The following is a 15,949-nucleotide window of genomic DNA, read 5'->3' as shown; positions in this document are numbered from 1 at the left end:
ACCCCATTGTTTTCTTAGAAGTGGGATTATTCTATCATTTTGCAGTCATGTCTGACTCTTCCTGGTCCCATTTGGGATTTTCTTGGCAAAGATACTGGAGTGATTTGCCATTTTCTTCTCCAGCCCATTTTATAGATGAGGAAACTGAGGCAGAGAGGGTTAAGTGATTTGCCCAGAGTCACCCAGCTAGTTAAGTGTCTGAGACCAGATTTAACTTGAGTCTTCTTGACTTCAGACCCAGCATTCTGTCCACTGTGCCACCCAGCTGCTTGAAATGATACATATGAACAGACTAAAGTAGTGATGAGGAGAGACGAGAAAAGAAAAGGAGGGAAGAAGAGGGCGGACAAAGGGAAATTAAACTCACCTTATCTGTATAAGATCTAGTAATGAAACTCACTATAAAAGTACAACTAGCAAAATATTACAAGATTTAAGTTCACCAGCGGCAGGGGAGGCAAAGGAGAAGAGGAAGTAAAGAAGAAATAAATTCACCTGGTCCCAGTGTGAGAGCAAATTCTGTAGAAACAGGACTTCCTTGAGCCTGTCAGAAAGCCAGATGAGGCTACATCTGCTCCTGATTACCTTCTATTCAGAGTAGCCACACCCTGCCCTTGCAATAAGCTGGCTTCTGGTCCTGGCATGCTCTTGCACACTCCTGGGCCCCTTTCATCTACAAGGATTCAAAAATTCTCGAGAATCTGCCCTACCCTCCTGCTACTCCCTATGATGCTTCAGCCCCTCCTATCAACTAAAAAAATTCCTCTAAATTTTGTGTTTGCACCCTTGCTGATAAATCTGTATAGCTATCTCTGCAACCTCTGTAATATTAAATTTCTCTTAAGTCCCTTAAAAATTCTAAAACTTGTTGTCACTTTATTTCAAGAGAGTAGACTGAATCTCAACTTCAAATTGCTGAGGTTTCCGATAGTCTTTAATAGTACTTGTCATCCAAATCAGTCAACTCCTTTGACCCTTATCTTGGAACAAAGACAGGAAAATTTTAAATGGCCTGCCCCTCCATGACCTCAGTCTGCCCCCCATACAAGCAATTACCACCCAAGCCACATTGATGCCTCCCTTTGCCATCCCTGAGTCCCTGTTCCTTTCCCCTCTGCGTGGAAATTGGAGTCACAACAATTCAGTTCTTCCCTGGCAGGCTCCTCATCCATCAAGCAATCAGCCAATTAATGAATGTTTATTGAGCGCCTACTCCATGTAAAACACTATTTTGGTTATTGAGGGTGATACACTGTAATAACTATAAGGCACTGCTCTCTCCTATCAAGAGGCTTACATTTTAGATGGGAATAAGATGTAGTATGAGATGAAAACTAACTGAAGGCTAAAGTGAATGAGTGTTCAGTTAGTTAGTGGTGCATTCATAGGAGTAACTAAGGTGTGGTTGAAGGAGAGTTGCACAAGACATCAGTCCACCAGGGGAAAAATCCAAGGTTCACCATTCATTTGCTGCATAACCTCAGGAAAATTTGTATTTGTTCAAATAAGTGTGCCCCAGAATCCTTATCTTCCTTCAAGATTTAGTTCAAACATTACCTCCTACATGAGACTTTCTTGAGTTTCTAGTTACTAGTGATTCCTCCAATTACATGGCTAGAGGTAGCTTGGTGGCACAGTGGGTAGAGTGCTGTCCTCCAGGAAGGAAGATTTAAGTTCAAATCCAACTTCAGGCTCTTGCTAGTTATATGGCCCTATGCAAGTCATTTAATACATATTTGACTCAGTTTCCTCAACTGTAAAGTAGGATTAATAATAGCAGCCACCTCCTAGGGATATTGTGAAGATCACATGTGATAATCATTGTAAAGCTCTTGGCACATGGTAAGCACAATATAAATGTTAGCGATATTAGGTATTTATCTGCGTATTTGTTTCTTCCTCCAGGAGGAGAAAAGGCCCTTTAGGGGACAGATACAGTTTTTATTTTTATCTCTTTCTTCCCAGTGCCTGACATGTTGTCTGGGCAGAGTAGGTGTTTAGTAAATACTTCTTAATTAGTGAATCAAAATATTGTCCACATTTTCCTCAAAAAATATGTCTTGTTCAAAATTTTAACTAGGTCTAAAATCACACTCCTAGTAAGAAAAAAGTAATGAAGACACAGAGAGCAATGATAATAAACAAGGAATAAAACAACTTTATTTGAATGGAAAGAAATATAAAAAGAATTTCATTGTAAATGTATTTTATACAGCAAACTTATCCTATTGTTTTTCAATGAATATCTTTATAGGGGTGAGGACAGGTCGTGGGATTTCGTTGGTTATGGGAATTTTTGGGTGAGGAATTTCCCTCAATCGATGCAAGTTTTCATTATGTGTCACTTCATCTCAGAGACAGTGACTTACCAAAGATCATATATCCAGTATGTGAATCAGAAATGGGACTTGAATCCAAATCTTTATGTCTTCACCTCCAACTCACAATTCACTATGATATGTGTGTATATAATATGTGTAGACATTTGAAGATTATGGCCTGTACTGGAAAGCTGTCTATATTTGGTCCATATGATAAAATGAAAAAATTGGATGGTAGAACTTCTAAGCTCCCTTCCAGTTCTTACATTCTTTAACTTTAGTCTGACCAAGGAATTGGCATCGGTGTTTGAACTGAGTCTTAAAGGAAGAATGGGATTTGGATTAGTAGAGAAGAAAGAAGAGAATATTTTAGGAAGGCATCAGCAAAGATACATAGGCATGGAAAATAGCCTAGTTCAACAGAATAAAAGAAAAGCAATATGGTGTAAGGCCAGAAAGGCAAGCTGGGTCAGATATTAAATACCAGCATAAGAAGGTTAGACTTTATCCTCATTCATTATTAAATACTCCTATCTCATGCACCATCTTCCTTTCCAGGCATCCTCCCTCCCCTCAGTTTATCAACACTATTAAGTGAAAGGAGTGATGAGAATGCATGCCTATTTCTTTAGCTTTCTTTTCTAAAAGAATAACTACAATTTGAGTTACAGTAAATGTGTTCTGTGGTCTTGACCTAGGTTTTCTTTTTTAAAAATGTGCATGTCAGATATAATTGACGTCACATTTGTTGCCTTCTCAATGGGTGGGAGAGGGGCGAAAAGGAGGGATAGAGTTTGGAATTCAAAAAAAATTTAATGAGTACTAAAAATAAATGATAAAATTGGAGAAAGAAATTTTAAAAAACTGGTGGGTGGTGGGTGGTGGGTGGTAGGTGGTGGGTGGTGGGTGGTGGGTGGTGAGGAGAGAAGCAAGGGAAGGACTGCAGGTGGCCAAATCTCTTGAGGAGAGGCCTTGCTAAATAAATAGAACACTAGGGCTAGAATGAAATATTTTGGGAAAATAGTATAATGTCAGTCCATGGCAAAACTGTTCAATAAAACTACAGGAAACATGGAGTTTTATTGCCCTAGCCCATGAAGGAAAGAGCTAGATGCTACTGATAGTAGTCTCTATTTTTTAGTCTAGCATTCTCAAAAGTGTGTTTTTAATTTTAGAAATTTTAAATTCTTTCTCAAGTGTGCAGCAATATCTCTAAATGGCTAACTGCAACAGAAGCTCTGTTCTAAAAAAAAAAAACAAAATAAAATATCAGATGCCAACAGAGATACTGCGCAGGATGTCTTAATATTATCTAACATGAATATGTTGGTCGTTTTCTAGTGACAGTGAAGAACCTTTGGAAACCCTTTCTGACAATGAAATAGATATTTCTATTCCAGTAAAATATGAAGCTGGACTCCAGTTTTCCAGGTAGATAAACATCTACTTTTTACTGTTTTGTAAGGGAAAGCATTTCTGAAATCTAGAAAAGAGTAACGGCAACATTTTATAGGTTTACAAAGTACATCACCTACAACACCCCCAATGAGATATGTAGGACAATTATTTTCTCCATTTTACAAATGAGGAAACTGAGGTTTAGAGATGGTGATGTACTGATGCCATAACTCATGAATCTTAGTCCTTTTTCTGTGCACTTAAGTGGTGACCATGCTGACATTCTGGGCAAAATAAAAAGATTGAAAACTATTACTTGGGGATGAGCAGGATGCTCTCAGAAAAACATGGAAAAACTTACATGAACTGATGCAAAGTGAAATGAGCAGAACCAGGAGAACATTGTACACAGTAGCAGCAATGTTGTATGATGATCTTCTATGAATAACTTAGCTATTCTCAGCAATACAATGATCCGAGACAATTCTGTGGAAATTATGATGAAAGGTTCTGTCTGTCTCCAAAGAAAGAACTGGTAGAGCCTGAATGCAGATAACAGAATGACTTACATAGATATGTGTCTTGTTTGACTATGCTTGTATAACCCGTGTCAAAGTGCTTACCTTCCCCAGGAAAGAAAGAGAATTTGGAACTCAAAATTTGAAAAAAAAAGTTAAAATTGTTTTTACACTTAATTGGGAAAAAATAAAATGTTACAAATGTTATAAAAAAAGGAAACTATTATTTGAGTTTTTATTTTTTCTTTCAGTTATTTTAAAACTATCTTTCCATTCCAGACTTTTATTTATATTTATCCTTTCAAATATAACTTTTTATAAAATTTCATCCCTAATAAAACTCCCTAAGCAAAGGAGAGTGCTAGAATGATGCTAAAATAAATATCAGGAACAAGAAAATTCTAAGAATCAATGTCAAGCAGAATTAGGAAGTCATAAAAGGAAAAGAAGTCAAAGTTGTAAGACATACAAACCTACCTTTGTTCATTTTTTTTCTTTTTTATAAATTCCTTTTCCAATCTGTTGCAACCACTTTTCCTAATACTTTGGTTTTCTGCAAGAATTCCTTCCATTCCATTTATTGAAAGACAAATTCCAGTAAAGTATTTCAATTTTTATTCATCTTTCCTTGACTTTCTTCTGGAATTCTGCTTAAGAAAACTATCAAAATTCAGTTGACACCACCAGGATGAATGGATAATAGCAAAGTTACAAGTATGAGCTTAGGGTTTTAAACTTTAAAAAAGGTACAAATTTTTTAAAAAATCCTTGTTACAGGAAAGTACTGACTTTCTGTGAATATTAGTCCATTAGCCACAAATGACACTACAGACTCCATAGAAGTTTTTCATCGTTGTATGTATGATTTATTTTTTAAATTATATTTATTAAAATACAGAGATGCCAAAAATATGTCAACACTAATTGAATTGCATTCTCTCTGGCTCTTCTCAATTTCCTCAAACCCCAATTGTGTTCCAATATAAGGATTTAGGCTTTCTGACCCTAATAGAAGCAGTAGAAGAATTCACCCTAGTCTATATGCATGCTTATTTTTTGGAATTACATGTCTTAGAGTAGAAAGAAAAGGATCAAAATGAATAAAATAAAACTTTTTTTTCTCTTTATCAATACGTTTTAAGCTCTGCAAGTGAATATCACATTTCAATTGCGGCCAACGATACAGTTCCTGACGTTATTAATTCTACCAGTGACATTGGAAATGAAATCAATATTTTCTACTTGGTAAGAAATAGCTACTAAAATTGTATCTTAAAGGACTTAGTTGTAAGCTTTTAAACTAGGTTGTATGTCATAACATCTATAGAAATTGTTTGTCCTAACACATTAATCTCACTGCTCTAATTCCTTAGAACCATACTATCTTTTCCAAAATTCCACTGTTTAAATTTTTTTTTTAATCACTGATGATATTTACATTTTGAATAAATGCCAGGGTCAGGGGACCATCTCCAGTTGCCCTGATCTGTATCTTGCCACTGGACCCAGATGGCTCTGGAGGGGATAGTGAGGCTGGTGACCTCACACATCCCTCCCTCACTTACATCCAATTCATTTGCAAGTCATGGTATTACCTTCCTGATGTCACGGTCCTCTCTAAGAAAGAAGGACAACCAGCAGCTACAACACCAAATGACAGGGTCATAAAAATCTCTAACATCCTACATTAGCGGGACAATGAACTCTTTATAAAAGCAAACCAAGAAACTATTTCACATTTTGTTGCTCTTTACATCAATTATTTATTCAGTATCCCTAAAATAATGGTCACTTGTAGTGAATATTTAAGGTGAGAATTCCAAAATAATCTTGGCATTATTTCTTTCTCTATACATGTACATTTCAGAAAAGCTAAAATATATTTCTATTTATACACACAAGGATAATTTAATAAGAAATGGTACCATTGTCTCCTTTGCTAACATTCCTAAACCAGTGCCTCATCATGGTTTAGATCTGATCCATTGCTTTTAGAGGCCTTGCCTTTAAAGTCTGGTAGGTTTAGTCAGGCAGGAAAGGGTTCAAGTGTGCGTTCAGCAGTCGCCTGTATGTGTTTTGTCCCAGGACTAGTCTAGCCTGGTTCAGAAAGGCTTAGCAGCTGAAACACTCACCAGGGGATTTTGTTTTCAGCCACAATCACTTAACAGGTCATCCAGGAAAGTGTAAAAGTGTTCCTATCTGAAATAATGTAAGGAATCCCCTCATCTAGAGAATCAGAGATCCTTGACATATATTGTATTGACATATATATCATTGGCTAACAATATCTCTCATGTTAGATCCTGGGTTGTTTTCCACTGTGATTTTTTTTCTTGTTATGACCTTTACACACACACACACACACACACACACACACACACACACACACATTTTACTAAGATAGTGAACCCTCATAGACTTGAGTTTCTATATAATTTCCAGTACACAAAGGCCCAGTTGAAGCAAAAGTGATTTGGTTTAAATAAAAATCATTAAAATGCATTTACTACAGGATGGTAATACAATATAATAGTGGATAGGGATAACTTCCACTGTAAAATTTCTTTTTCTCCATTACAAACTGAACAAAGAAAAAAGAAAACTCTTATACAGTGAAAAAATGGAGCCCTCTAGATCTGTAGCATAAATGTGTTGTTGTTGCTTTACACTGTGTGAACCACATGACTATTCCCATGGGCAATCTAATGAATATTTATGACAATGTACATAAGAGGAGCTATCTAAATAAAACACATAAAATTTATCTGTCACCTATCATGTCAGGATAAAGGTGCAGACTGACTTCAAAGAGTAAATTTACTTTGCTGTATGAGATTCAATGGGAAAATACAGTATTTTCCCTTCTATGCCATGGGACTCTGGAGTGGCTATGGAATTTAGTGTTGTTAGGTTGCCCTGTCTGCATGCTCCATTCCTGAATAAAATACCAGACTTAAATAAGGCGAGGGAATATGAATATTCAAAGAAGTTATGTCAAAATATTCAGATATTTTGCTTCTTCAATCCATCACTCATCAAGGGTCAGAGTACCCCAAGGGTAAGAAGCAAGAAGAAAAATCAGAAGTCCCAGAAACGCTCTAACAGGTGATTCTAGGCTTTTAGAACTAGAAGCCCTGACCTAATTTGAAGCCACCAGATGTTAGGTTCAGATGTGCTGAGAAGTCCTGGCCTTGCCAGGTAGATCCATTTCAGAGCACCCAAATGGAGATAGCCCAGATCTCTTGGTATTCTCTCAAGTGGGTCAGAACTATAAAAGAGTATACCTCACCTAGAATTCAAATAACCTCAAAGAAATCCATGGAGTTCCTAGAAACTGGTTGCAGATAAGTAAAGCAGGACTTTGGTTTCCCACTAGATAATTTACCTTATATTGGCCACTTCTGGGTAGACAAATATCCTTAGTTAAATGAATTTATTCTTCTTTTTCTCTTATCATTCATTCTTTCATACCAGCCAAACTCCATATGAGATGAGCCTAGATTGCCTCATTCAGTGTTTTAGTTCTAAGATTCCACTGGAGGCATCTACCTACTCCTAATTTTCTTGAGTGGGAAATTTTCCTGGCTATGAAAACTAAGAGGTGTTGACCAGAACAAGAACATTAACGTAGGCAAGGATAGCCAACACTAGAAATTGCAAGCATGAATTAAATACTATGTGCTTAATCAGGCTTTTCTTTTATTTTGTACAGATCCAAAAAAGTGGACACATTCCCATACCAGAGCTTAAGCTGAATATTTCATTCCCCAACTTAACATCAGATGAATACCCTGTACTTTACCTAATTGGATGGTCATCTTCTGATGTAAGTCATGTTCCTTTACCTTCTTTCCCTTACTTTAAGACTATGATTAGGTTTTCATGAACTGTTAAACTCTAGAGATATGTTACTTGTTTTTGCTGAACTTTTTTGTTTTTGTTACAAAGGATGGCTTGAAGGGTTGGGAAAGGAGAAAAAATATTTTCAGAAATATTCACCTTCAGAAATAATCACCTTTCAGAAAGGTGATTTAAGTAAACAAAAGAGATCCATAATATTCATTTTATCCATTCTTTTATTGATTTTGGAGGCAACTGGGTTTAAGTGACTTCCCCAGGGTCACATAGCTAGTAAGTGTCTAAGGTCAAATTTGAACTCAGGTCCTCTTGACTCCAGGGCTGGTGCTCTATGCACTGGGCCCCAGAGATATATAATATTGGTTTTATTTTCTCTCATATGAGAAAATTGTTGCTGAAACAAACTTAGTGTCCTTCACTTTGCCTGTCAAGTGCTTTACCAAAGCAATTATGGCAAAGCATATAATAGAAATATAGGGCAGCTAGGTGGTACACTGGGTAGAGCACTGGGCTTGCTACCAGGAAGACTCATCTTCAGGAGTTCAAATCCAGCCTTAGATATTTAATAGCTGAGTAAACCTAAGCAAGTCACTTACCTCCTGTTTGCCTCATAAGTAAAATGAGCTGGAGAAGAAAATAGCAAACCACTCTAGTATCTTTGCCAAGAAAACCCCAAAATGGGGTCACGAAGAGTCTGCCATGACTGAAATGAATTAATCAAGAAGTCCTCCCAATTAAAAAAAATTCAACTGACGAGTAGTTTAGTAGACTTAAATCCATTAAAACAAATAATTTACTATTATGCATACTACACTGATTGACATTTAGCTAGGTTTCATCCATTGAGGTCCTACTCTAATGGCTAGTCCTGTTTTGGAGGTGATCTTGGTTTCTCAAAGGCTATGCCAGGAGTATGCCAGCTATGGCAAGTTACACCAAGCTAGATGGGTTTCAGGTTTGGTCTGAGGGGTAGTTTGCACGTTTCACTTTCCAGGATCCATCTAGCACCATTTGGAGAGGATCATCACCAACTAGTTACAGGGTGATGATTTATTTTTGGCCATAAAACTTCTCAAAAGACATTTTCCTGAGTCATAAAGGAGTTACAGCCTGTGTCAATGAAGGGAGTAAGCCCCACTGATATAATCACAGGTCACTAAAGTTCTAACCTAAATAAGTGAATATGTTTGCAGTTATAAGGTAAGCCTTAAAGCAGTTTCTCCTGGGAACTTGGGGTAACTGTTGTGTCGACCTCTTATTAAATAGTGATCCTTAACTAATGTCATAGGCAACTCAAAAAAAAAAGTATGTAAAATATACTCTCTTCACTTTTGCATTTTATTTTAGAAAACAATAGAATTATTAAAATAGATCTGGAACACATGATAATTAATATATTGATTTTTCTCTCATTTTTATAAAAAAAAAGATGACATTCAGAACAAAGTTTGAAACAAAACAAGAATCCAGACATAATCATTGTTGGCACATTTATAGGTCTTTAAGGTTTGCAAAGACTTTTTGCAAATATCTCATCCCCACAACCACCCTGTGAGATAGGTGCTATTATTATCCCCATTTTCACATGAGGAAACTGAGGCACAAAGAGATTAAATAGCTTGACCAGAATCACACAGCTGGTAAGTGTCTGAGCCTGGATTTGAACTCAGGTCTTCCTGACTCCAAGTCTAGCCAGTTTGAACACTGTGGCTCCATGAATATTGTAACTAAACAACTAGGGCAGCTATTTGATGCAGTGGATAGAGTGCCGGGCCTAGAGTCAGGAAAATTCATCTTCTTGAGTTCAAATTTGGCCTCAGACACTTATTAGTTGTGTGACCCTGGGCAAGTCACTTAACCCTGTCTGCCTCAGTTTTCTCATCTGTAAAATGAACTGGAGAAGAAAATGCAAACTACTCCTGTATCTTTGCCAAGAAAACCTAAAACAGGGTCATGGAAAGTTAGATATGACTGAACAAGAAACCATTATATAACACTGACTAAACTTTGACTTAATCATACTCAAGTGTTGTCCAAGGGTTTTTTTGGTTTTCACAGTTCCTGACCCAATAATGTCTGTTTCACTCTGATCTCACTTTTTACTCTGCCAAGCAAAAGTTTGTTCTGAGTCCTCAAGCCCTAAATTATATCTGTCCTGTGGACTGACAAAAAGGTCTCCTAAGACCCTTCATGCATTTGTATCCTAACTTTTATTTATCTAGCCTTTTACAACCTAATCTATTTCTAAAGACATCTTAAGGAGGTGGAACTTTTTTCCTCCCTTGCCTCTTTTTTATCTTTTTCTTTAAAATTTTTAAACTTATTTTCAATTCATGGAATAAAATAAGCATTTCCACAACACAATACAATAAAAAGGTGATTGCACATGAAACTGCAAATCTATCATATACAACTTGATATTTCCTCTAAATTTACAACAGAGTTATAATGTAAATTTCTTTTTTTTTTAACTTCCTTCTGCATGCCCGTGAAAATAGCAGCCACAGGTTTACTCTGGCAGTTGTCAAAATGTCTCATAGAGTTCAGCAGTGAAGTCATTAGACCCAGGATCATTTTGTTTCTTCAACAACTTGACCATGCTACTCACTTCTTGAGCTCTAATGTCAGCTCTTAAATCATTTGTCTCTTCATCCTTTGATACCCTTGCATTATCCCACAATCATTTCTCTTCTCTGAGTGGCTTTTCTTGTTCTTGTGCTATTTTTTATAGCACAGTATCGTTCCATCACAACTTGTTCAGCCACTGCTCAATAGATGGAATCCCTGCAATTTTTAGTTCTTTGCCACCACAAAGAGGGATGCTATAAACATTCCATTCACATTCAAAGTTATAATTACTATTTGTGACTTTCCCTTTATCTTATTTTTACTCACTATTTTCTTTCTCAGCCTCTCTTTTTACCCTATCCTTGTTACCTTAGACTACCATAACTTCTTCATTCATAATACTTGTGTAAAATGCCTTTTATCAGAAAGTAGGAACTAGGACAGAGGAGACACATAAACTGAGACCCCTTCAAACACTCTCTTCTTGTATCATTTCTGAGAAATATGTGAATGTGTCACTTTTGACAGGGTCCCATGGTTCCAGAAAATAAATTTGTGAGACACTAGGACCTCAGAGTACAAGCAGGGAGATAGGTAGGGAGAGATGTGAAATCAATCAATCGGTAGGCTTTTATTAAGTTCCTATTATGTGCCAGGTACCAGGTTAGGTTACCTTTGGAAAAAGCCAAAAAGTGGAGTGGTTCTTGCCCGTAAAGAGCCTATAATCTAATGTATGGTCTAACACACACATATGTAGGTATTTGCAAAAAAACAAAAATGAAAATATGTAAAGTATACATAGAAGAGAAACTGGCAAATGGGGGGACTCATGAAGGGGCTCATGAAGAACGTAGTGTTTGAGTTCAGAGTTCAGTAAATGGAGGTAAAGATGGAGTGCAGTCTAAGCATGGGGCACAGCCAATGCAAACACATAGTGCAGGGAAATGATATTTCATGTTTGAGGAACCAGAAGGCCAGACTGACTGGATTGTAGAGTGTTCAGATGGTAATAATGTGGAATAAGACCAAAAAAGTAGGAAGAAATCAGGTTGTGAAGAGTTTTAAATGACAAAAAGAGGAATTTATATGTGATCATCTTCCTGGGGTCAGCAAACTATGTCTGGGGGACCAAATCTGGCCTATTGCCTGGTTTTGGCAGTCCCATCCTGTAGTTTGCCAGTCCCAGCAATCTAGGTTATTAGGAACCACTACAGTTTATTGGGGTGGGAGGAGTTAACAGGGGGGAGGTGGGAGAGTTGTGTGACACCATCAAACAAATATTTTAAGAAATTCACTTTGCCAATTGTATGGAAAATGGACTAGAGCCCTAGAAGGTGCTGGGGATTATTTTGTAAATGTTTATTTTTCACATTTGTCTATCCACAATCTCATGCTCTTTGATTAAAAACAAGAAGTTAAAGAGGCATTGTGAGGGGCTGTTGGCTGTTTGCACCTCTTGTGATCTTTGGCATCCAACATCGAAATCCCTTGCTTCTAAGGTCTTAGTGGGTTTTTCTATTAGCAATCCAAAAATAAGCCACTATTTAAAAATTAAATTGTTATTAAATATTCTACCTTTGGAGCAGCTTTGCATTTTCCATTTATGCTTCAATATCCTAGAAATTTTAAAAGTATGTGCTTCTTATTCTGTCATATTTCATAAATTTTGATAAGAGTCAAGCAGTTCATGAGCATGAACTCAAATTGACTTTGTGAGTGGTGATATTATGACATCCTTTATGTCCTCTCAGAACATTGTGGTTGTGCTTAACAACTAATCAATGCTATCATGGACAGTGATTATTACTTCCATATAGCTATGGCTATAGTTAATGATGCTACACATCAAAGGTGTTATGTGATCAAGGCCAGTGTTCACAATTAGTGCCTTTCTAGACCTTTTTCTGTTTTCTTTTGATGGGGAGATGTGGGGGACAGAACCCCAATGTCTGATAAAGCAAGATTTTTGTCTCCTTACAGAATGTAAACTGCAAACCAACTAGTCTTCAAGATCCCTTCGGCATCAGCTTTGGAAAGCAAATGAGACCAAAATCTGGAGAACTCAAGACAGGCACCATTTCAGTAAGTTTCAACAACTAAGAGACAAATGCTAACTTTAAAAAAAAAAATCATTAATTTACATTTCATAGTTTCTGTTCAGTCTTAACAACTTCCACATCCCAAGTGAATAAATTCAACATTAAACTAAAGTGAACTGTTTTTGTTCCAGCATCTGACCTGTAGTAGCAATGGTTGCTAATCAGTTTTCTTCCACTCTCCAACAGAACTGCAATACCTGCAAATCTGCAACCATTATGTGTAATCTGATCCCTTCTGATGTAAGTCAAGTAAATGTTACATTCGTCTTGTGGAAGTCAACATTCATAAAAGTAAGTGGCCTTCCTGACTTGGAGAGTTAATAATGCAAAGTAAATCAACAGATGCGTAGTGATGGTAATAATATTAATAATCACTCAGATTTATATAGTATTTTACAGTTTGCAAAGATTCTATTAATTCATTGACTTCATAGCACTAGGAATTGTGGGGGAGATTGAAAATCCCTAATAGTTTTTTTAAAATTATAATTTATGAAATAAAACAAGCATTTCCATAATATAGAATAATAAAAAGATGATGGATTGCACAGGAAACTGCAAATCTAATATGTACAACTTTCTATTCCTTTTAAATATATAATAAATTTACCATTTAAATTTCTTTTTCTTCACTCCTTCCCCTTGCTCTAGAGATGGTTTCTATTAGATGCAAATATGTAGATGGATAGAGAGACAGACAGACAGACAGACAGATGTGAAATCATTCTATACATACTTCTATTTATCAGTTCTTCTTCTGGATATAGATAGCATCTTCCTTCATATGTCCTTTGTGGTTAGTTTGGGTATTTATAATAGTTAAAATGACTTAGTTGTTCAAAGTTCAAAGTGGTTTGAAAAAACCACTAAGAAGACTCAGGTTCTATTGCCATCCCTACTGCTAAATGGTTGTGTAACTTTGAGTATTCTCTCCAAGAGTCAGTTTCCCTATGGGTAAAATGGGGGCAATAAGAGGTAGATGTCTGGCCTCCAGATAAACTTGTATTCAAATCTCACCCTTCTCTGAGAGCTTCTAGCAGGGCAAAGCACTTAACTTCTTAGTTCATCAAATGACTTATTAAAAATACAATTTGAAAAAATTGCCCATCTGCATTGGTAGAGAGTTTCCATACCAAGGAGCTCTTGGACGTATGGAATCACAGATACACTGCTTCCCACGTGACATTATCTGAAGGGAAATGCTTTGAAACTGGAAAAAAATACATAATAATAGGGGTTATCATTAAAAGCTATCAGATTTCTTTGTTAGAATCAGAGACTACAAAACTAGGAGATGTTTCAGAAATCATCTAGTTCAACCCTCTCATTTTATTTTTTAAATTTTCTTCCTTATTATGAACTTAGTCATCTAGAAACACAAATATTTGAATATACAGAAAAGAACAAAAGGAGGGTTATATATGAAACTGTGAACCCACACTATGGATAGCTTTTAAGTGTATATTAAATTTAATAAGTAAAAATTTTTTGCTTACTTATACCCCTTCTGAATTTCTTTTTGTTTTCTTCTGTGTATTTGTTAATATTTTATTGATCTTTTTTTTCTTTAAAAAATTTGCATTTCTATTATTACCCACAACTTTCATTTTTACAGATGTAACACAGTGACCACCCAAGGTTACATGGTGATAACAGGTTTCTTTTTCTTCTGTCTTTGAAAATAAGAATCCATTCTGGTTCCATAATGTCACAAGATTTAGAAACCTATATCAAAAATAAATAATAGATACGTGGTGAAACTCCTATCTGACACTCACATCAGTGGACATCTCAGCTAAAATCCCACTCTACTAGGCATGGAGACAATCCTGGGATTTTGAAGGTTATTCCAGTAATCTCCATGCTTTTACAATTTCTTCCGAACTTGAAAAGATTCCAGGGCAATTCTGCATGTCTGCCATTCAAGAACCCGTCTAGCTAAGTTCAGAAAGGAACATTTGCAATAGAATTTGGCCACCACCTAAGAATTTTCCTCAATATAAAAACTCACAAAAACCATATACTAGGTCAATAGAAGTAGCTATCTGCATCAGTGAATCATCCAAAGAGGTGAAGCTACAGATCCTTGAAGTATGAAAATTGCTAATAATATTATTAAGCTAATACCTGGGGCAGCTAGGTGGCACAGTAGATAGAGCATCACCCCTAAAGTCAGGAGAATCTGAGTTCAAATCCAACCTCACACACTTGACATTTACTAGCTGTGTGACCCTGGGCAAGTCACTCAACCCCTGTTGCCCTTGCAGGGTAAAGACTAATATTCATGTTACCACTGTGAAATATCAGATTTTCAATGTCTATTTTTGTGGATATGATTTGATTCCTGCTACAGCAGATGTGTATCGATCAAGCAATCGATCAATATCAAGCAATCAAGCAATCAATAAGCATTTATTAAGCATCTATTATGAGTCAATCACTTCATTAAGTACTGGAGATACCAATGCAAAATGGAAACGTTTGGTCTCTGACTTCAAGGAGCTCAATAAATGTCTCCACCTTATTAGATACAGTTTTTACCCTAAAGAATTCTACTAATTGCCGAAAAGCTGGTAGTTTCTTTTTTCCAAAGATAATTCTCATCAGGCTTATTTTCTAATTTTTCTCTTTATTTCTTTTTAAGTCCTATTTTCTTAAAAGAAGAGTGAAAGACATGTCAGTGACTCAAGGGAAGAAAAAGACAAGGGAATGAAAACTCCCACACTTAAATATGAAGGCTATGAATTAAATATGACTTGGATTTAGTATACTTGCAATAAATGCTAATAGAAACCCCACCTGTTTTCTTTGCAGGCAAGTTTTTCCAGCTTAAACCTTACTATAAAGGCGGAACTTCATAGTGAAAACTCATCACTGGTGTTAAGTAGTGGTAATCAGAAAAGAGAGGTAAGGAGGTATCAATTCTGAAAACACTCTCGGTTTTACTCTGCATTTTATGATGTGAGACTAATAATTGGACATCCCACCTAAAACAGTGGCAGAAAGGTACTGCTCCAAGAAAATGTCAAGCACTTTTCTCTCTGTCTTGAAATGGAATTCATTAGCCTAGATTTTAGTCTGATTCTGAGGTATAGCAAACTGGCACAACTATGCTATTTACCTATTAACCTTTGACTTTAGGCAAGTCAGCTTTCTGAACCACAATCCTATTAAATCTATTTACAAA

The 15,949-nt window shown here is 36.3% G+C and overlaps 1 protein-coding gene across 1 annotated transcript in view; it reads left to right on the top strand.

Annotated features, from left to right (window-relative positions):
- Positions 1-15,949, top strand: part of ITGA1 (integrin subunit alpha 1) — a 210,340-nt gene that overhangs the window by 182,671 nt on the left and 11,720 nt on the right. The window contains exons 22-27 of the mRNA XM_072605656.1: positions 3,663-3,752; positions 5,380-5,482; positions 7,950-8,063; positions 12,644-12,745; positions 12,949-13,053; positions 15,577-15,669. Coding sequence (XP_072461757.1) covers positions 3,663-3,752; positions 5,380-5,482; positions 7,950-8,063; positions 12,644-12,745; positions 12,949-13,053; positions 15,577-15,669 — 607 coding nt within the window. The remainder of the gene's footprint in view (positions 1-3,662; positions 3,753-5,379; positions 5,483-7,949; positions 8,064-12,643; positions 12,746-12,948; positions 13,054-15,576; positions 15,670-15,949) is intronic.

Source organism: Notamacropus eugenii, chromosome 4, assembly GCF_028372415.1.
Source record: "Notamacropus eugenii isolate mMacEug1 chromosome 4, mMacEug1.pri_v2, whole genome shotgun sequence".
Taxonomy (NCBI): Eukaryota; Metazoa; Chordata; class Mammalia; order Diprotodontia; family Macropodidae; genus Notamacropus; species Notamacropus eugenii.
This window is presented reverse-complemented; position numbering and strand designations above follow the sequence as displayed.